This window comes from Limanda limanda, chromosome 14 (genome assembly GCF_963576545.1).
Source record: "Limanda limanda chromosome 14, fLimLim1.1, whole genome shotgun sequence".
Taxonomy (NCBI): Eukaryota; Metazoa; Chordata; class Actinopteri; order Pleuronectiformes; family Pleuronectidae; genus Limanda; species Limanda limanda.
In genome coordinates, this window is record NC_083649.1 from 17,321,260 (window position 1) to 17,342,526 (window position 21,267).

General features: G+C 40.0%; 1 protein-coding gene across 3 annotated transcripts; it reads right to left on the reverse strand.

Annotated features, from left to right (window-relative positions):
• Positions 1-300: 300 nt before the first annotated feature.
• On the reverse strand, positions 301-21,206 carry thoc2 (THO complex 2). Of its 3 annotated transcripts, none has more exons than XM_061086181.1 (39): positions 21,120-21,206; positions 18,659-18,714; positions 18,188-18,279; positions 17,909-17,960; positions 17,700-17,770; positions 17,183-17,304; positions 16,936-17,069; positions 16,475-16,635; positions 16,211-16,303; positions 15,900-16,055; positions 15,443-15,615; positions 15,064-15,259; positions 14,883-14,921; positions 14,620-14,750; positions 13,648-13,749; positions 12,936-13,020; positions 12,333-12,426; positions 12,139-12,219; positions 11,931-12,027; positions 11,543-11,660; positions 11,235-11,414; positions 10,931-11,095; positions 10,455-10,730; positions 10,112-10,253; positions 9,608-9,765; positions 9,063-9,191; positions 8,823-8,954; positions 8,539-8,723; positions 7,930-8,105; positions 7,465-7,567; positions 6,967-7,352; positions 6,609-6,667; positions 5,111-5,146; positions 3,217-3,348; positions 2,967-3,033; positions 2,736-2,878; positions 2,408-2,484; positions 1,220-1,266; positions 301-1,128 (listed from the first exon to the last, which is right to left on the reverse strand). In XM_061086181.1, the coding sequence occupies exons 1-38, from the start codon at positions 21,182-21,184 to the stop codon at positions 1,239-1,241; spliced, it is 4,692 nt and encodes a 1,563-aa protein (XP_060942164.1). In that variant the 5' UTR covers positions 21,185-21,206; the 3' UTR covers positions 301-1,128; positions 1,220-1,238. The 3 variants fall into 3 exon arrangements, with proteins under 3 accessions (XP_060942164.1, XP_060942163.1, XP_060942165.1); XM_061086180.1 differs by having other exon boundaries at positions 301-1,131; XM_061086182.1 differs by lacking the exons at positions 301-1,128; positions 1,220-1,266 and having other exon boundaries at positions 2,306-2,484.
• Between the last annotated feature and the right edge of the window lie 61 nt (positions 21,207-21,267).

Here is a 21,267-nt window from a genome sequence, read left to right on the forward strand (position 1 = left end):
ATCAAGATGCAGACAGATCAAATCAGTTAGTGCTGCATCACTTTAGCATGTGACAAAGAGCTGAATGTAACTTAACAGTGTAAACACAAGACTTTAGGATTTAATGTCGATAAATAAAGACGTTCTGCTTATGAGTGACACCGGGTCACTGACTCATCTAAATGTATTTCAGTGAGTTTCTATCTTTCAACCGTATCTGAGGTACAACCTGTAAAAATCTGTCTCTACAGCCGCTGAGGGATTTACTCTGTTTCGTGAGTTTCCTGTTGGTGGAGAAGGAAATGAAGGTAAGAGACAATATGAAAGTGACACACTAGGAAAACTATTATTTATTGGTTTTTGTTTTTAAAAAAAACGCTAACACTCATTGAGTACAGCAGATAAAATCTCCAAAAGTCATTTTTAAACAGTTGCATTTGGAGTACAGAACGCGTTTTTTGTCAGGTTTTTTTTTCTTTACAACTCTACATTTGAAGGTTGAACAGGCATTTTTATAAATTATGTAAAAACCTGATAACACAAAATCACAAAAGGACTGAAAGGGACATCAAAAAAAAAAAAAAAAGAACTAACATGATGTGAACTTCATGTTACCCTCTTTATTATTGTACATAATATACAAACTGGTCCTATGTAGAATTTATCACTTGTGCCTACTGTCTTACTTGGATTAAAAGGTGGAGATAAATAAATATAAGTATCTAATTATCTCAAAAGGATATGAGGTAAGTGAGTATGGAAAGCAAGTTGACTCCAATTAAACGAGCAAAAAGCAAAGCCTGACAACGTACAAAAAAATACAAATGTTCACGCATACGATTTTTGAATCATGACCAGATCCTTCCCAGACAATTCGTACAGTAACAACTGGTTCCAATTAGAATAACGATAACATTGTGTAGAGAGCAGCACATTGTGCCAGTACTGAATAAAAAAAAATGGAAAAAGATAAACTGCAGCAGATTCACTGAGTAAGTGGAAAAATAACGAGTGGAGTTGAAGTAACTACAGCTAGCGACACTCGGGAGGGGAGTTCACAGAAAAAAAAAAACACAGGCAGAGAATGAGAGTAAGAGTTAACGACATGGTACAGATGGCAGAGCAGATAAAAGCACAGCTTCTCCAGTTCTGCTGAGGATCAGAGAGAGAAAGTGCATCACACACTGAGCATACATCGTCCTATCAAGAGCTGTTTGCCAAAAATCTTAAAGCATCTTACCTTCACTGATTAGTGCACATTATCTGTGCTTCTCAGAGGATTTATGAGTGTCATTGTTAAGGGAAAATGTGAATTAATCAAAAACTTAAATGCTGACAACTGCTGAATTATTGACAAAAATCTGTTTGGGCATAAGACAGTCGACTCTTTCAGCTTCCATGCTACTTCCTTTTCCAGACTGCCTATCAAAAGGGTGTTCTGTTAACCAATAAGGTGCAACCACAAACTTTTCCATTACAGGAAACAACAGAAATATCAATAATAAACCGGACTGCCTTCTTGAAATGATGGTTGTTGAAGACAGAAACGAGCAGCTAAATGCTCAAATTAGACAATCAAATCAATTTGAATCTCTATAAACAGATTCTGACAGTGAATATGCAGAATCTGTAGGCGAGGGACAACATTTTGGGGGGACTGAAGACTCCAGGTTTCTGTTTCACGTTTGAGCAGGCTTCGGTTGCCAGCAGTTTAACTGTCTGTGTGGAGAGCAACACACAAACAGAAATACATCAGCTATCTGCTTTTTCATTTATCAACATTAATATTGACATAGCTGTTAATTGAGTAGCCAAAATGAAGACTGGACCTAAAACGCCTACAAAAAGTATCACCGTTTTTTGTTTTGAGTGAAAAAAATAGTTTGGCCTGTAAACAGTGTACGGCAAATGGAGGATGGAATCTTGGCTCAGGGAACCACTGAAGACACCTGAAGCCCCAAAATATTGTCCGTCGTCGTCAGACACTAACTTGACATCACACGATAGTTGATTGGGCTCCGAGACTGTTTTAGATGGAGGAGGAAGTCTTATTTGCAAAATGTATAAGGGAGTCTTAACCAGAATTAAATAGTTAATGCATCTGAGCGTGTTTAGTGACATACGACAGATGAACATGGAATTCATAGTGTCATAATGTAAACTATTAAGAACTGCGAGCAGCTGAGCGTTACTGAACACTTTGAAACAATGATACATAAGAATATCTTTTCAAAAGAAGCTCTCTCAGCCAGCGATGACCAAACATGCGAACAAAGCAGGTGATCCCAGCTAACTTTAGTGATTCAATGTGGCAGAAAACAACGGCTAAGTAGAAATATTCAGCAACTTTTAATATTAAAATATTCACACTTAAAAATACAGATAAAACTGATTTTTCATTGAGGTGTTCCTCTTTGTTTAAGGATATTGCTTTTTCTCTTCCTTTGCACCGCTGCTGTCCCTCTTCTCTTTCTTCTCAGATTTCTCTTTGTCGTGTCTGGACTCCTGGAGCACATGAACAGAAACAAGTATGGATTGAAACACGTTAGTGGTAATGGAAATAAGATGGGATTATTGAACAACATTAATGTCACAGTCATTGGTGAATCAATGAATATACTAGAAGAAATGTCAGAGCTCTTGGATTGAGATGTGAGAGTATTAAAAGTTCATGAACTAAAGGTTCGTGTTAACTACATCTCAACCGACAGACCAGGGGAGTGTGGTGCGGTGGTGCAGTGACGAGCTGAGCTGACCTTTTTGCCTCCGGACGTTCGCTCCGGTTTCCCAGAGTCCGCCTTCTCTTTGCTGGATGATTTGGATCTTTTGCTCTTCTCTTTTTCAGCAGAAAGCGGTGAGTCACACGAGGGACTGGTGCTCTTTCTGTTTTTGGAGGAATCTGGGAGGAAAAGATGTTGTTGCTGCACTTACTGCATTGTACATTACCAAGTGAATGGCTACGTCCGATTTTGAGAGATCAAACTTACTGGTTCCATTCTCGTCCTTTCTACGTTTGGATTCTAGGCTCGTGTCGTGGTCATTGACAATATTGTCCTACAAGAAACCGGACATACCAAGTGTTAATATATATATCCTGAACATTCTCTTTATCATTATACTACTACAAACAGGCTGCCTTTGGAACAAGGTGTATATAGGAGACTTCTATAAATTCACAAGGATGACCTTTTCCAAAAAACAATTTGACAACGTGCAGAGGTCTTGTAAAATACTGACTCGTTTCCTTTCTTTCCGATCCTTTTCTTCCTTCTTCTCTTTGGATCGGCCCTGTGCGTTCTCTGAGTCTTTCTTCTCCGTCTCCCTCTCTCTGCTCTTGGACCGGGTTACTGAATTGTAGCTGATGTGATGCTGCAAAGACATTTATATATGAACAGAACAAGACAAACGAAAATATTTTAATGTTGTCAGGAGTGTTTACACATGGAATGATGCTATTGGTAATATTACGTTATTGTGTTACAAGTAAATAACACAAGGTACAGAAACAGTCTGAAATATTTCTTGGCTATTTCCTCACAATCCCGTGACAATCCCACAATGCCTGATGATTAGATCCATAAATCTGTATTCAATAGTGGGACTAATGAGGAAGTTGTAGAAATGCCTTTGCTGAAGTATCACTGTTGATCCATCAGAGTCTTGTAACAAGTATTGTTCGATCTGGCATTAGTCATTGATAAAAAACAATGTGGATTCCTACATATATTTAAGTCATAAGAAGCACTGCTCTAATACCAGACTAAATAAATTGTACAATTCTAAAAAGCTTCAATTTCCACTACTTGCTTTGATTAAATTCCATCAATTGATTAATGTTAGCTCCCAGTGGAAGCAAGTAATATCACTTAGTGTCAAGCATGAGACAACAACCTAAGGCTCAAGTTGAAAATAAGAGGAAATATGACTTAGGTGTCAAGTCGCTACTTTAGTTAGTTTATTAGTTAAGAGTGTTATAGACCATTTATAAATGTTTGTATACTGCTTTTAAATATTGTATAGGGGGATCTTAACATGAAGTGCCATCATGCAGGGTTTACATACGTCTTTCTGCAAGTGTTGATGTGCCAATGAGTGATATATAGTGATTTATATTAATATAGGACCACAGCACATGACTTCTGGTTAATGATGGTCTTCATACCGGAAAGCATTCAGTGAAACACATTTGCTCATTTACATTTTACATTCACATTTTAGTCACAAAACAGTACAAAAAACAAAACGGTTCAACAGAAAGAAAAGATGATAGGAAGACAGATACTAGGTTATAAATGATGCATCTACTTTATATTATCTTAAAGGGAAAATTTAGAAGAATAAACTATAGAAACCAATGAAATAAGGTAATTTAATTGAAAATGTATTTTAGTTTTCTTTTCATTGGTGTCTTAAACCCAAATTATCATCACAGTGATTCAATGCAGTGACAAACAAAACCTGGAGAGTTTTGTTTGTCACTGCATTGAATCAGTTTGAGTGTTTATTTGACCCCTTTTGTGTTTTCCTCAGATTCAATTTGGGTCTCATGTGGCTGTAATAAATAGTTTCACGTGACTGCTACTATATAAAAGTATTGGATCATTTAAATTGAAAACCTCAAAGCTTCACAACTTATTATTTATCCTAACAAAAGATAAAAAATACTGTGACAACAGGGTCGTTCATAGGGACTACCAGAGAATAATCACAAGGCTGCAGTGCTCCTAAGGGTTTATGGAACCTTTTGTTCTATTTTAACGTGTTGTTGTTTTTACATCCCACAACGTCACTCATATCAACCTGGTTTACAGCCACAGGGATACTGTAACTGTACGCTACCTGGACAGCATCAAACAGCAGACAAAGGTATGGACTAGCTGAAGCATTTTACAGATAATGAACTGAGGGGAATCAAAACAGACACTCAAATTAGCCAGAAACATGGCTCCATGTGATTCGCTGAGTGTCTGCTGGATGTACAGGCAACTGTTTACCATAACAACTTATAATGTTAGATGTTTTGAGCTTATTCTGCTGCCTCTAAATGGACATTAATCATGACAGGACATGAATCAATTCAGGGTGAGAATACATAGAAGTTCAAGTAGCAAGTAGCAGAGTTGGTTCAAACCTTGGATGTGGACTCCTTGGGTTCGTTGCTATTGTCCTGTAGGGATGAATGGAGATGACAGATGAGCTGGGAGGGGGTGGGGTTGGGAGGAGTTTTTCAGACAGCAGTAGAGAGTTGGAAGAAGGGGTGGGGGGGACTGGGAGTCGGGGCAGGCCGGCCCAACATCATACTTCGCCCTTGACCTCTGACCTTCAAGGACTAAGGCTTTGACAAGGTTATTACATACGAGGGTTCATAGGCTCAACATCTGGAATGTCAATACTAGAAATACCCTGAGCATATATGAAATAACTGCTAAGTCATATTACTACAGACATGTCTGCAATTTCAGGCAGCATAATATAAAAGTTCTACAGTGCAGCTGGTATTCAATACATCTAAAGTGCAAGTTCTGTATTAACTGGATGTGTGTCTGCCTGTGTGTGTAAGACAAATCACTCAGTTCTTATGTGCTTGACTGCATCCCTACATAGGTAACTGTTGCTGTCACTTACAGTTGAGGAATGGATAAGACACATGGAGCCTATTTCTCTGGCGAAGGGTAAAATTAAGACCTATCACAAGCTTCCAGTGGTGTGGGCAATGCTCCAGACGATTCAGGCTTCGCCCACTCTTTCCCTCTCTTTGTAGTGGCGGGCTTATTTTCTTCTGCATTTTTGGCTGATTCAAAACTGTGACATTCATTTTCTCCGATGATCTCGGTCGCTGGTGGCTCTGATTTCCCATTGAGTGCTTGCCAGGAGGTAGTACGACGGATGCTGATGGTCGGTAGCTGTGGTGATCGCGTTGTAGAGGCCAGCAGGACAGACTGGATACGCATCATGTGACGTAGGACTGCATGCAGGTTGGTTTAACAAACGTAGATAGAAGAGGGCCCGATGACTCAGCCGGAGCAGACAGGCACTTCTGCTTGATGCCATTCGACTCTGCGCTGGATCCAGGCACGACGAGGGCCAACGAAATAACATCACACCAACCAGGGTTTCTTCTCAGGTCGCAAAAACAGGGCAAATTCTTGGGCGCTTTTTGAAGTGGTAGAACGCTTCTTTCGATGTTATAAAAAAAAAAAACATAGCCACTGGAACAGGCGAAAGCTCTGGATTGGGTAAGCCATTTAACTTCAGGTGAATATTATTCTCAAAAAAGCAAAAAATCCACAAGGAATATAGAGGTGCTTAAAAAATTTCTTTCCAAGGCACACCGACTGCTTTCTTATATAAGAAAATAGATAACTATTTCAATATGAAAATACTCAATATATACAATTTTCTTTTGGCTAAGTCTCTGAGGGGTTTTCTCCCAATTCTGCAAAATATTATTCTGAAGTCCATGGAATGATTTCCAAATCCTTTGGATTTGGCCAGGATTTCCAGGTGCCACGCCTGCATGTACGACAACTCTCCTTGGTGATCTTCAGGGCTGCTGGAATGTGCAACGGCAGGGAACGCTCCGGCAGATAGAGAAGAAACGGGCACAGCCTTCCTCAAGCCATACTAACCTTAACAGACGAGGAGTGGGATGGAGAAGAGTGACTGTCGAGCTTTCGTCTTTTGTGTTCTGTGAAAAATATAAGGGATAGGGTTAGAGTGAATTTTAAAAATTTGATCAGCCACTTTCTATCTTTTCTACACTGGAAAATAATTATATTGTAAAGAGCACAACTTTCTGTAACCATTTTCTTGACATGGAGTATTGAATGAAGTGGTTTGAAATAACCACATCAAGCACCTAAATAGAACAATGTGATCCAATAATGTAAAATCTGATATTCATATGGGGTGTTTACGTTTAAACTGTATTTTATGAGCTGTGCAGAGAACACAATCGAATAACAGACAACCAGAGATGAAGCTTACCCCTCTCAGACTCGGCCGATTCTGATCTGAGAACTGGTGACTTGAGGGACCCCGCCACAGCGCTTCTGTCTCCTTTCTCCTTGCTCTTGGACTCCTTGATGGCGTCGCGCTCCCTGGACGGCTCAATGGGCTCCCCGTTGCCGGCTTTGGCCTTGTCATCTTTGCTGCTCTTCTCCTCGACCTTCACTTTCTCCCTGTCAGCCTTGGGGGTCTTCTCCTTACCCTCACGTGCCGGCCGCTCCTCCTTTCCCGCTCTCTCGTCTCTCTGCTTCTCCCGTCGGTTCTCGGCCTTTGTCTCAGGCGTGCTGCCCGGTGTCTTCTCTTTTTTCTCTTTTTTGTCTTTCCCGCTCTTATCTTTGTCATCCCGCTCTTTTACGGCTTTGGTGCTGCAAAAGGATGGACATTTTCAGTAAAAAAAATAGTTTTATACAAGATTCTACTGATCATAATAGCTTTGACTCAGCATATTAGTGTCATAGAAGCTCTTGAAGAACCTACCTAATGAGGGCACCGTTCCCATTGCTGGTGGTCACTTTGGCCGCTGCACTGTTGGCTTTGTTCACTGGCTTTGTTGTCGCACTGGATTTATCCTTTCCCCGTTCTGCATTAAAAAAAAAAAAAGAACTGTATGAGCCCAGGATTTATGAATAGTACTGATGTGCATGTTTGAGTTTGGAGCAATGTTCCATTTAAAGCAAATGCTAACAACAGCATTAACTGTACATGCTGATGCATACATGTTTAACTTTCATGACTTTCAACCAATTTAGAATTTTGTTTCACACATATCTGAAATGGAATAATTTAGCAGTGCAATCCTAAAACCGGATCTAAACTTACTCAGGTACAATATTACACATCAAATGGCAGCTTGATTTCACTGCATGTTTCATTGCGAACACAGAGAATTTGTGAAGAAATTAAGAAGCACAGCATTTGAATCAGTCATGTTTCATCACTCACCACCATCCTCTGATGCCCCCTCGTCTGTCTTGTTTGTGCTGGTGGTGGGCTTGCCTGTGCTGCCTGGGCCGTTCTGCTGACTGGCAGGGGTGGCACTGCGCGCTGGCTGCTCTTTGTGATGAAACTCATTCTCAGGGACCATGTGCACCTTGTGGCCTTTCAACCGACCTGAATAACTGTAAGACGCATAAAGGGTTTGCACAAGGCAGACACAAAAACATCCAAAGTTTGTCACACGGTATAAAAAAACTTCCAGAGAGAAGAAAACAAAGGTATTTGAGAGCTAAAACATGGAATTTTCCTGCAAAAACAAAACCAAGTATACGCAGCTATAAAGTAAAGTGAAAACTGATCAACAGAGATAAGCGTCCATGCTTAAGTTCAGACGTAAAAGTCCCTTATATGCGGATTAGAGCTGAAAAACATTGTGTACTGAACAACTAAATCAATAAACACTCAACTATATCTAGAAACTCAACAGAGCCCAGAGTGCACAGGAAGCGCACTTGTGATTTAATCTTTCATGCTTCCCTGTTTTTATGACATTTCACAAAAATAAATTCACTGTATGCTCCACGGAGAGCTGAACAGCACACAACGCTGTGTTACCCCATTGCTAAGGCATAGAGATCTGGCCTCTTGTCCTTCTCCTCAAGGCAGATCTTCTGGACACGGCACTCGAGCGCTTGGCCCAGGTTCAGGACTTTGGGATAGCAGGGCAGGATCTTGGTGAGCACGATGAGAATGTTACGGATGTGGGTGTAATCTCCCGTCTCCAGGCAGTGAACTGAAGCCTTAAGTAACAGAAACAGAGAAGGAGATTTTAGATAAATGCACAACTTCCACTTGGCTTTACTAAACAGAAAAACAATATTAAAGGAAAGGCAGCTCACTTTGGTCAGCATGTAGTGCCATTTGTGCACCACATGCCTGAAGTTCTCATAATCTAGCTGATCTGCTTTGTTCCCTCCATCAAAGCCAGTGGCTCTGAAGATGGTCAGGAAGCCAGGGAAATTCACGCAATCCTATGACCACACAATAAGAGGAGACATAAATAACCACTTTACATAATACATCTGTAAACACAACATATGAACATATTTTGCATGTGTAGAGCCGGTAGAAGTGGATACCTTCTCATAGATTGCACGATCGCTGTGCCAACGGGTCACCGTCTCCAGCATGCAGCAGAGGAAGCGGCCGTAGCGGTGAGACTCATTCTCCGTACAGCTGGCCACAGTGTAAATAATAGCAGAGAAAACCTGCAGTGACACAATGTAGTGGTTAGAAAAAGCTACTAAGTCTGTGTGATTTTTGCCAATATCCGAGAGCTGCACTTAATTGTGGTCTCTCACGTTGAGATTTATAACAGTGGCCTTAAAAAAACAGCAGTTGTGAAATGTTCCTTTCAAGCTTTAAATTGTTGGAGCACTTGAGTGGTTGTTGAACCTCTTGAATTTCTTCTTTAGTGTTATTTCAATATTGCTACTATTTCTGCTGATTTGATGGAAATTTAAGCCTATATTATCCCCCTCCTTATTCACTATATACGTGTTTATTCCTCTTCTCATAAAACCCTTTATAGCTTTAAGAAGACTGCAGTTAAGATATTAAAAGCCATCATCATAAGTGCATTAAGATCAGAGTGTGTTCAATATGTTGTTTCTGAGTGTCTTACCCTATCATAGCAGAGAAGGGTGCAGAAGTTGGGCGTTTTCTGCTGGTGGACGAGCTCGACAAAGCGGGCGCAATACACAGCGTCGATGGAAGAGAAGATGCAGCGCGGGAACAGACAGAGCTGCAGGAACTTTGTAATGGTCTCATTCTTTGTGGATTCTGTCAGGAAGCATATTAAGACGGTTAGTAAGAGAGCCCAATAAACATTAGATAACCTCCAATATTAATGCTGTGATCATAGTCAAGTCTTGATCAGCTTTTACTGGATGTCCCCCTAAACTACAGTACTAGTCTTGTGTTAAAGCTGTATCTAAAATGGACTGAATACTACCATGAACATAAAACATCTACTAAAATATTACGAAACTAAACCTTAGCTTTAAAGATCAATCACATTTCAAATGGATGCACTGTTTTTTTGTTCAACTGAGAAAGGTGAAAGAATGAACACATAAAGTCTAAGATGCATCATTAGTGTCACAGGCATTAACATTAGAAAACTCACTGGCAAACAACCAGTTGTCTTTCTCCAGTTTGAGACGGTGTAAAACCCTTTGGACGTGTTCCAGCTGCTTCTTCTCCTCCTCCTGCAGTTTCTCCTGCAGGGCAGTGCAGCGTTCCTTCTCCTTCTTTTTCTTATTCATGGGCTATGTCAGAAGGAAACCACAGCAATATTCAAACCACATATATACAGACACCTATGCAGCACTGATAGTGATCTCTTGTATTATGTGTTTTAAATAACTTAGGCTGCTACTGCGACAACACCCATCCTTGAATTACAAGTTGGTTTCGAGTCGAATGTAAATTGGGGGTTATATGTTGACATTAGTGGAACAGCTACTCACAATCTCTGGATTCTCTTCAATGCCTTTAATCTGGACCTTGAGCTTGTTGACCTCACGTTCATATGCGGCGTGAGGCACAGCCAGATCATACATGGTGAGGGACCAGAAGGTGGCATAAAACTGAGGGCGGAGGTCATCCCACACCCTGGAAGGATGAAGCGACACCACAGCCTCGTGCACCGGTGTCATCACCAGTTCACAGGCTGCCACGTATTTGTGAACCTTCTGCTGCTGCCGGTTGCCTTTCTCCCCTTTCTTCAGCTCATCATACTTTGACTGTGAATAGAAAGGATTTAGTTAAATAAATGTTTTCTTAGTGAAACAACAGAGGTCAGTCTTAAATAGATCAAACTTTCAGTTAATAATCTTACAATAATCTACACCTGATCATTGTGTTAATAATACAATCTAGAATCTCCCTCAAGAACAGGAATGTGACGTGATGCATTGACAGTCTGAAAGAGCAGTCGACTCACCAAAATCTGATGGGCGTACATTGGCCGAGACAAGAAGAAGGCAGCATCATGTGGAGTGTGGAACTGGTTACAGAGGATATCAATCGAGGGAACCCGCTTGATGTAATCCTCTGTGCTGAGGTTGGAGGCCAGAAAGCCACCAAACTGCAGCAATGTGTCATGACACTGCAGGAAGACAAATAATTTACTGAGCAGCAAAAATAGACTAAAATAATTATGTTTTAGATTTATTTAGGAACGTTGTTGACTCAGCTGCTTAAAACAAGAAACTGGTTAAACTCGTACAATAGGAGAAGGTGTTTACCTGGTCATAGAGATGGCCAACAAGTTTAAGGTGTTTTTCTCCACCTTCTAAGAAAACCACACCATTCCGTTGCTGGGCCATTAGCAGACACAGTGGTAGGGCCAGTTCATGGTCCAGTAGAGCATCCTTCAGACGCTGTGATGACTTCTTTGTGTTCCTGATCTGGCCAAAGTAGCCGCCCTGTTGTCAAAAATCACATCCACAATGACAGGGAGGTGAGCTTGAATACATCACCGGTACAGGTAATCCTAAAGACCATGCTCGCAGGTCTGCATTAGGGAATAACAACTGTACTTGAATCTGTATACCTCTGCTTTGAGTTGCTCTCCTCCGGTCATGGCCTCTAGCTGCTCTGAGGTCATCTCATCTGTGATCTCAATGCCGGCCATTTTCTGGACCACCTCTTTCATGATTAGCAGGTCAAAACTGCAGGGGGAGAAGGGACATTTTTTTTTTTTAAATTAGAGAATGACAATGATGGAGCGTCACTGCTTGTCAAAATACATTGTAGTAATGTATGGAGTACAATTTCCCTGGGAAAAAATGTCCTGCTTTTACTTAGGGGGAGGCTGTAATGTAATTAGAGGCTAGGTTAACACGTGATAAGGACTAAAACTCTAGCAGAGCTTGAACTCAGCACATCCTGCAAACCAGTCATCCCTTGTTGTTTCCCTTTCATAATTTTGGGTCATGTACCTTTTTCCTGCTTTCAGCTGATTGGTGACATACTGAAGGAGGCCAGCCAACTCAATTGGGTATTTTCTGAACACAGCTCCACAAAGACTTGCCAGACCTTGGATAAAAAGAGGAAAGAATAATAATTTGTTACTCGTGAAAACAAATCAACAAAATTCCCTATTCTTCTGATGTGACAGTAAAAGGCCAGTGAGGTGTGAAGACATACTCTGAAGCCAAGAGGAGATGGAAGTGTCGTCATGCTTCATCTTCTCCTTCTCGGGATTGGCAAGAGCCTCGATTATGCAATCTGAAGACAGAGTTAAGTAGAACGACAGAAAAAAAGCCCAACTTCGCCTGAAACCCATTGCCTCAACTACACATAGGCACACACACACACAAATACTGGGCAGTGTAGGATACAGGCCAAGACATCATAGTTGAGGGATGTGAGGTATTTCAGTGAGTCCACCACTGGAACAATTAGGTTGTCGTACCACTGGATCTGAGACAGCATCTGCGAAACAACAGAAGAGGGGATGTATCATGTATCAGATTATACCCAAACCTGATGTCCCCTCCATATCTCCACAATGTGACCATACAAATCTGCTGAGAACATGTTTGTAGTATATGTGTAACCTTATGTATAGTAGGGAACGTTATAAGAGGAACTCATGTTTCAAAATGTTGGTGAAGTAGGAGGCAGAGATGTGTAAAAATGCAGACGAGGCTACATGACACATCCTCCCATTACTGCATGTTTAAAAAGGCTTTAATTTAGTTTATACAATGTATTGGTTTTGTAGGAGCAGCAGGAACACAGTCTCATCTTTACCCAGCTTTTACCAAATGGCTTTTATTTATATTCATAACTGCATTATTTGTTAGCAGAGCACGAGATGTAAGCGATTGCGAAGGGGAAATATTTTTTACTGTAGAAATCTGGAATCAACCTGTTTTTGTAATTTGTTGACATAATTCAAAATAAGTCAAATAAATCTAACCCCAACAAAATAGACTTACATAATCAAAGAGGATAGTGGGATTGCTATGGCTCAGCTTGCCAATCTGCCTTCCAGACTGTTTCACATTCTCTTTGGTCAACCGCCTGTGGAGGGGGAAAAAAAAAGCACAAGACAGGAGGCGGCTGATTAAAACACAAGACGCTGCAAACAGTGCTGTAAGCAAAGACTGTCACCTCTGCAGGCATCACAGCGCACATCTCTGCATGTTTTTAGACGTGAAACTAGTCTATTCCACTCAGTGATGATTATTACATTTCCAAATACAAAATGTGCAACCTAATATATTTTTTAATTATCCCCAAAAGGCAATTTTTTCCGCTTTTGAAGTCATATATAAAAATGAACAAATTGTAATGTAATATATCAACAGTAGAAAACTGTTACTCATTTTATGGAATTTGTTCCTGAAATGTATTGAGAATGGTGAAACAGCAAATGGAATAAATGCTTCTGTAAAAAAGCAGCAGTAAGATATAAGAAAAATGACCATAATATCCTGATAGCAATTAATGCCTCATGATTATGTGGTGGTGTGTCAAGGCTATTTTATTGTCCAAGATTAGAAACAATCTAAACACTATCTGCAACATACATAACAGGGAATATTCAAGGACACAAATACTGTTTGAGATGCATTATATTTCAACCACAGGTGAAGAAAGTTGAGTGATTGCACAGTAACAATACACTGGTTTTGTAAAGTGACCTACTTCATAATGTATTTGGCCCTTTCCACAGTCTGCGCTTTGACTTTAACCAGGAGAGGATGACTGGAATACGTCTCATTCTTCCATTGTCCATATAACCGATACCTGAGGGAATATAAATAGAGAAACCAACATTAAACACAAGTTTATTAAGTATGGGATACTGGCTGCCGGATAACAGAAGGTTAATTTTCTGCTTGATACGTCATTTTTTATTCTAAATTCAATATATTCATAATATTTCTATGAATGTGAACCATTATGTGGGCACAGCGGTGGAAAAAAAAATAACAACACAATGATTCACTAAGCTCACATAAAGTTATTTGTAAATCTGTGTTGAAAGTTTTCCAATACCACTTGTCGTTTTAGACAGAGCTGAATGTCACTGTTGTGGGTTATCAGGGCCAAAGATTTAACTGGATGGAAATCACCAATAAATATGGTTTAAAGTAGGAGTAACTAAAGACCTAGTGTACATTTTGTACCCAAGTAACCATAACTATTTTGCTGTTAAATGTATCCTTGTATCTGTTTTTTAAGGAACTTCAGACTAGATTCGTTTTTGGGGAAAAAGTGTCAAGCTATGAGAATACTTTAAAATTTCGATCAAAGTGCTAATATTTTCAGCAACTAATGAAACTGCATTGTTAGCTGCAACAAAATGACAGACAACTAAAAGTAATATAAATCCATTGGGAAGATGGGCTGTCGCTGCATGTCAACAATGTTCCAAAATATTCAAACAAGCTCTAAAAATAAAATCATTCTGTTGCTCTGGAGAAAAAAAGGTTTGGAAAAAATAACACAGGATAATCACTTTGCATTGAAAAGGATGTTTTGACCGAATCGGATTGTGTGTTCTACTATTTTCCTGCTAAGTAGTTAACACCATCCTGGCGCCCTGCCGAAGGGTTTACTAATCAATGATTAAATTACAGAGTGCTGCATGAAGTGAGTGTGCGAGTATCTCACCTGTGCCTGTAGGGAAACAGTTTGAAGAGGCCCCATAGTTCCTCAGACATGCAAGCATTACACTCCATGAGGGAGAGCGAAGGGAGTAGCACCTGGTCTGCAATGCTCAGGAAACAACTGAGTAGTGTGTCCTGCAAAATACAACATATAACATGAATTAGTTAGAGATAAACTGGAAAATCCATTAAAGCAAAACAACAGAATGTATAATCATTGAAATATTAATCAACAGCAGCATCATACAATTCTGTTTTTATATTTACCATTTTGTCTTTGACTTCTGTCTTGCTGTCACTTTGGTACTGGGAAGCAAAGGACAAAAGAAATGATTATTATGTCAGATTCAGGCTGTTTTGCAGATGGGACAGGGTTTCCCCTACGTCTGTGGGGAAAGCAATCCTAGGGGAAACACTGTGGGTTCATGTAATGGTTACAGTTTGGTACCTCTTTCATGAAGCCCTTGCCCAGACGCACGATCTTGGCGAAGAGGATGGGGTCGTGGGAGAGGTGAGGGCCGAGGTAGCAGAGCATGCTGAACGTGTCCCTGCGTAGGTCCTCAAAAACCTCTGCAGGCCGTGGGGCACGCTTGTTCCTCAGTGGATGCACTGCACGTGCCTTTGAACCTTTTGGGACGCCAGCCCTGTAACGAACAGACTAATGTGTCAGAGCCTTTGTTTTGTACCAGCCTTATTTCTTTATTTTTAACTTGACATGTTAGTATCAGCAGGTCAAGTTGTGTAATTGAAGTAATGCATGCTTTTTCTGGTCAGACCACACATGGTGGGCAGTAAGTGAAACAATCAAGTGGAAAAAAATTCTGCACCTTTTGTAAAGAGGTTCCACAGTCAGGTGCACGAGCTGGCAGAGAGCCAGTGCAATGGCCTTGTGAGACGAGGCATAGAAGGAAGGCATCTGGTCCATAATACTCTGGGCGTGTTGCCAGTCTCCAATTCTAAGCAGCGCTTCCAATAGACCAAGCTTCTGGTTATCAGGTGGCTGTGGGCACAGAAAAGAGTAGAACCGAGTGTGTGTAACTATTTTATATTTCATAGTTTAGCGTCATTTGATAAAAAGCAGATAGAGCACAGCCGTCAACAAATACTGAGCACAGCTGCTGGCACACTCCAACATGATACATATTTAAAACTGTTCCTATTTATATATCTCATTATCGTCTGTGGAAGGCTGAAAACATACTGTAGTTATCCGTAAGTAAATAATGAACCAGCATCTCAGACAATTTGAAAAGAACAATGTGAACGTAACTCAACATTTCCTACCTTTTCGTTCTTCTCCTCATCTTTCTCTTTCTCCTTTTCTTTGTCTTCATTCTTCTCTGAGGGCAACACAACCATGACCAGCTTGCGAGCAACCTGCTTGGCCTCTGAGATATCCCGTTTGTGTTCCTCTATGATGGTGGCATCTTGTGGCATAAGCTGGAAAGACACAGGCAACAAAATCCAAGAATTCTGACTGGGAATAAATTGTATTCATCATGGAATTATTAGAGTCCCTAGCTTCAGGTCTGGAGAATTTTATATTCCATAATTCTTACATATTGACATTTGATAACTTTACTACGTTTACTTACATGTACATAAATATCTTCCAGCTCTATCAGGTTGTGGTGAAGCAGAGCAGCAGCAATGTGGTAAAGTGACGTGGGGGTTTCCTCATTGGGCTCCTGAGGAATGTCACAAGAAACGAATAAATACAGTTAGTCAAAAGAAAATCAAATATAAGGGACAAAGTAGACTCAAGCATAAATATATATTTAGTTTCTGGATTTGTTTTGGGGTTGGTTTATACTGCTAGACCCATTCTGGGTTTAATAACCCAATATCAATGTTCTCACCTGGTAGAATTTGAACTTAAATCCCAGGATGTGGCAAAGGGTGAGTGGCTCACACATGTAGGACTTGATGAGAGACAAGAAGAACTCATCTTGGTCCGATCGACTCTCGTACACCTCAAGGATTATGTCCAATACACGATTAGGATCTAGGTTGAAACATCCTGATGGCAGAAGAAAAAGAAGAGAGTTAGGCAACAGAACACAAGTGGAATAAAGCAGGTAGATGAGGACAGACTTTCTGTAATATACAGGGGCCGGGCATTGTATAATTAACAGCAGCATCACTGCAATGAAAGGTGACCCAGTCAATTTGATGCAGGTTCTGGCACAAGTTTCAGTGAAATGAAGGTAATATTAACTCCATTATCATCAATCCCCTAAAACACACCACAAGACCAAAGCCAAAGACACAATAACCAAATGTTCAAGGCAGTGAACCTGAAAAAAGATTTGTTTGGTACCTATGAGGGATTTGATGCTCTCCAGAACAAGATGGCTGGTGATGTTGCCGGAAAGGTCTTGGCCAAGCTCAGTGATGAGTTTGGCATAGCCCTCATTCTCCTCCCTTAGCAAGTTGAACTTCTGTTGCTTGTAACTGAGAAAAAAGCAAAAGGTTTAACACATATTTAATATGTATTATGAAGCATAATGAGTGTGCTCAGCATATTTATATTTGTCTACATCGCTTTAACCGTGCGCTCTACTTACAATAGTTTAGTCTTGATTTTTACAATCTTCTGATTGAACTGAAGGGCTTGTTTTATAAGTCCAAGAGATTCAAGGGTTTCTGGATCCAGTCTCTCTTTCAAGATAGGCTCTGGAACAAAAAACTGAAAGAGAGAATTTACAAGTCAATTATTTTGTTTGAGTTGTTTGTTAATGTCCCAAGTATCACGATCAATAATATATCTATGAAATCAATGGGAAGGGGTACTGGAAATTCGTATACATGCATCACAAGGACAATGGAAATTAGTATATTTCTACATAAGTTGGAAATGTGGCAATTAAAAGGATAACTGTTGTTGTTAAACCTGGACTCTTTTTAATAGGAAACAAAAAGAAGTGGGAGTAAACATAACATCCTTGGCAGAGGTGACATTACAAATACAAAATGATTTAAGGATCTCATATTGTGGCAATTTCTTAAGTTTTTTAACTCACTTTTAGCCTGAAAATCATTCAAAAATCATAATTTTAGGTTAAAGAGATATAATCTTCTTACCAAACATGCTCCCACCAATTGTGTGTAATGATCACGCTTGATTTTTTCTTCCAGTGCTCCCGTTTCTAAATCTATATAAAATACAATAAAAAAAGTTAGTCTTTAAGAACGTAAAGTCTTCTAAAAAGTAAAAATCCATAAAACTATTACAAACCACACATCTTTAAATTACTTTTAATGAGATATACTTTCAAAAAAACAAGATTTACCTAGTATACTGAACACATCTGCTAAAATTGATGGCATGTCGTCGCGGAGTTCCTGAAAGAAAAATAAAGGACCATAACGTAAGACAATACTCAAACTTTTAAGTAACAGGAATATGGTAGTGCATTTTCTGTGCAGACTCCTGCAATAATAGAATGAACATGGGGAATAAAATGGCTAAAACTAAGGCAAAACCATGGTTGTGTGTATTTATAATATACAGGAACAGATACTTCTTTAAGTGTAGCTATCAAGTAAACATTTTTGAAAAGCAAATTTACCATCATGTCCCCAAGGACGCTTGTGACGAGATCCAACTTAAGGTTCCCCTGTACAACTTGCCAGCAGATCTCATATAAGGCGGCCTGTATGTCTGCAGGGGTAAACAGACAAGACAAAACAAACAGTTCAACTAAAACTTGAAATAACAAGAAAAGCGTGAGAGAATAGTACCTGAACATTTTTACAATTCTATTTAGGAACAACAGTTAAAGCCTTAAAATTAAATGGATAGGTCAGAGTGAGCAGCCATATTTCTTCACTTGTCTTTACATTCGCACATTTTTATTTGGAATAATTTCCATCCCTCACAAGCAAAACAAATATATTGTGGAAGAATTAGAAATTCTTCAGTTAAATGGATACTGTGCTTTTTACACAAAGCTCATGAGAACTGCATTTGCCTAAGCTTACATACATCAACAGACAAACAAAAAGATGCATGGAAGTAGAAATTAGATCATTTCACTTACCTCTAACCTCACCTCCATGATCTGTTTTCTCTGTAAGTTCTTTGCAGAGTTGTACACTGTAAAACAAAGAGGGAGATTCCTGATCAGTTAACCTACACCAACATAAAAGCAATCATCTCTATAACTGCCTCGGTTTGACATATCTGACATACAAAATACACTTTGTCATTTATTCCCTCCCCTAAAAACTATGTAACCACAGTGGCTTTATAAGTTGCAATAAACTGCACCCTAAGCTTCTCAAAGGCTTGATCACTTACGCATGCCAACACCATCCTTATCTACAATGTCCCAAACAAAATGAGACATTTGGAAACATATTCCAAAAGTATGTGGAAATGTTTTCCAATATGGATGTGTCCTCACTGACAGCGCTACTGGTTTTGGAGATGTAGTATTGCGAAAGAGAAAAACAGGAAGGTTCAGAAACTGTGTGACCTCATCATCTCTTAAAACTTTGAATTCAGCACACCTCAACACATTAAATTACAGTGACACAAATTAAATTAAATATCCTCAATCAGCCTAATGGTTGTGATAAGGGCCATTTAGCGTTAATGATGCAAGGCACACTTTGCAAGCTACTACACAAGCTACTACACATGCGATGGTTGGTCAGAGATGCTCATAAGTTCCAAACTGAATGCTTGTCAGGAGCCTGAGGACAAAATAAATAAGTTCGACATTGACATGATGTTGACTGGCCATTTTCACTAGTTTAGAAAACGATACAGCACTAAATCACCTTCACATCTCTGACTGTGGTTAATCCCACTGCTTCACAAGCATGAAGTATGGACGCCAGGCATGGACAGATCCAAACATCCATGAAAATGGAGTATTTGACCTGTAATATAGTGTCTACCTGATAATAATGTGATGCATTTGATTAGTTTACCGCAGAGATGCCTATGCTTTCCTGAGGTTATAGAAAGTCTGAACAACATCCTTTAACCTAGACCCTCATGCTGGAAGATTTACCAGTGAGCTGAGCAGACACACTATCATCATTTAACACTTCATGTGGATTCTGGATTGAGTGGACATTGCAGCTTTTTTCTGTTCTGAACAGAGATTGAGATAAAAATAGGAAGTACTTTACAGTCACTGCACATAGGGGATCTGTACCAGAGTCAGAAACATGACAGATACTGAATGTAAATGCATAATTTAAAACACATATCAGCGTTTTTATTAGGAGCCATATTTACAAGTCGCAACTATTTGAGGCATTTTTCTGTAAAGGTGCCATCAGTTACAGTGAAAAGCATAACGTGCAGGACTATGGTCTAAGAAGTAGTTTGACTTGGTGCATCTCACAGAAGGCCCTTCTTAAACATGCGAGGCCCAGGAGCACTAACAGCAGCTCGGACTGGGGATGAATCCATTGTGTCTTCGACTGTACGTGATGATGGCGCGCTGGAAAATGAATCACAGTCGTATTACAGTGACGATTTGCCTTTTAACCGTGCTAAAGCTAGCCGCGCCAGCCTGTCCTCAACCTTGATGTGCAGATGTTAAAATAAGCTTCTGTGCAGCTGTCACGATCAGAAGATCTGACGCTGTGATATTAAAGTTGATGGCGGATAACACGCAGATTCACGTATCGCAATAAAGCTGTAACCGTGGGATAAAAGAAATATCCAGCGCCAGTTAACGTTAGCTAACAACGTATAGCGTTAGCTGGACGTTATAGACGTCTCATCAACCGCAATACTTTAATTATTAAGAGAAGACATTTGTCCAACTAAATCATTTTATGTATCAATTGTCTTTTCATGCATCCACGCCAATGTAATGTTACGTTTACTACGGCACCCAAAACCACATAGAAACCACAAAGCTAGCTTTACAGCTAACTTTCTATAACATTATGTCCAGATTAATCGTTTCCCTCCACTTGGTCATCGCCACCGTTAGCATAACAAAACGCTGGATACATGGTTTCTTCATTATCTACTCATTGGTTATCTGCTGCTAGATAGCGTTGGATACGTGCTTGAACTTTAGCACATTCTTTACAAGTTATCGGCTAAATAGTGGAGCACACGGGTGTAGCTACAATAATGCTAACTAGATTAGCTTTGCTAGCCATCGTGTTTACAATTTAATGTAGGGTCCAGGTAGAGCGCAAGCTAGCCAGATTGCTAGCATGCGGCTAACGATAGCTGGTAACAAATTAACGAGCGCTCCATTTAATCGAACGGCGTACATCAAATGTATTCACTATTAAATGCCAACTGTGTGCTCCTCTTGGTACGTTTTAAACAGCATCGTCAGCGAGTGTTAGCAAAGCCTCTTGAGCTGTTTTTGCTATCTTGCTAGCGTTAGCCGGGGCAGGCACTTGACAGACTGGCCTCCAGCTTCTCTGCCTGCTACGCAATTTTTATAAACCAAAAAAGCAACAACCGTCACATCCCTGTAGTCTCCCGACACGGGGTTGAAACACGCGTGTACTCACAACTCGTGTTTCCCAGTTTTTTCCCAGTTTTTGACCCATTCACCAGGGAGGATAAGTGTCGCCATCTTCCATACACACAGCCCGGATGTGTAGCTCATCAAAGCGCACAGGGTCAAATGTGGTAGCTAGCCGCTGCTAACTGCTAGCT

Coding starts and splice junctions, on each gene's coding strand:
- thoc2 (XM_061086181.1), bottom strand. CDS start 21,184: ATGGCGACACTTATCCTCCCTGGTGAATGGGTCAAAAACTGGGAAAAA. Junction 14,922..15,063: donor GCAAGGGCTTCATGAAAGAG/GTACCAAACTGT, acceptor TTTGCTTCCCAG/TACCAAAGTGACAGCAAGAC. Junction 11,096..11,234: donor TTGGCCATCTCTATGACCAG/GTAAACACCTTC, acceptor GTCTTCCTGCAG/TGTCATGACACATTGCTGCA.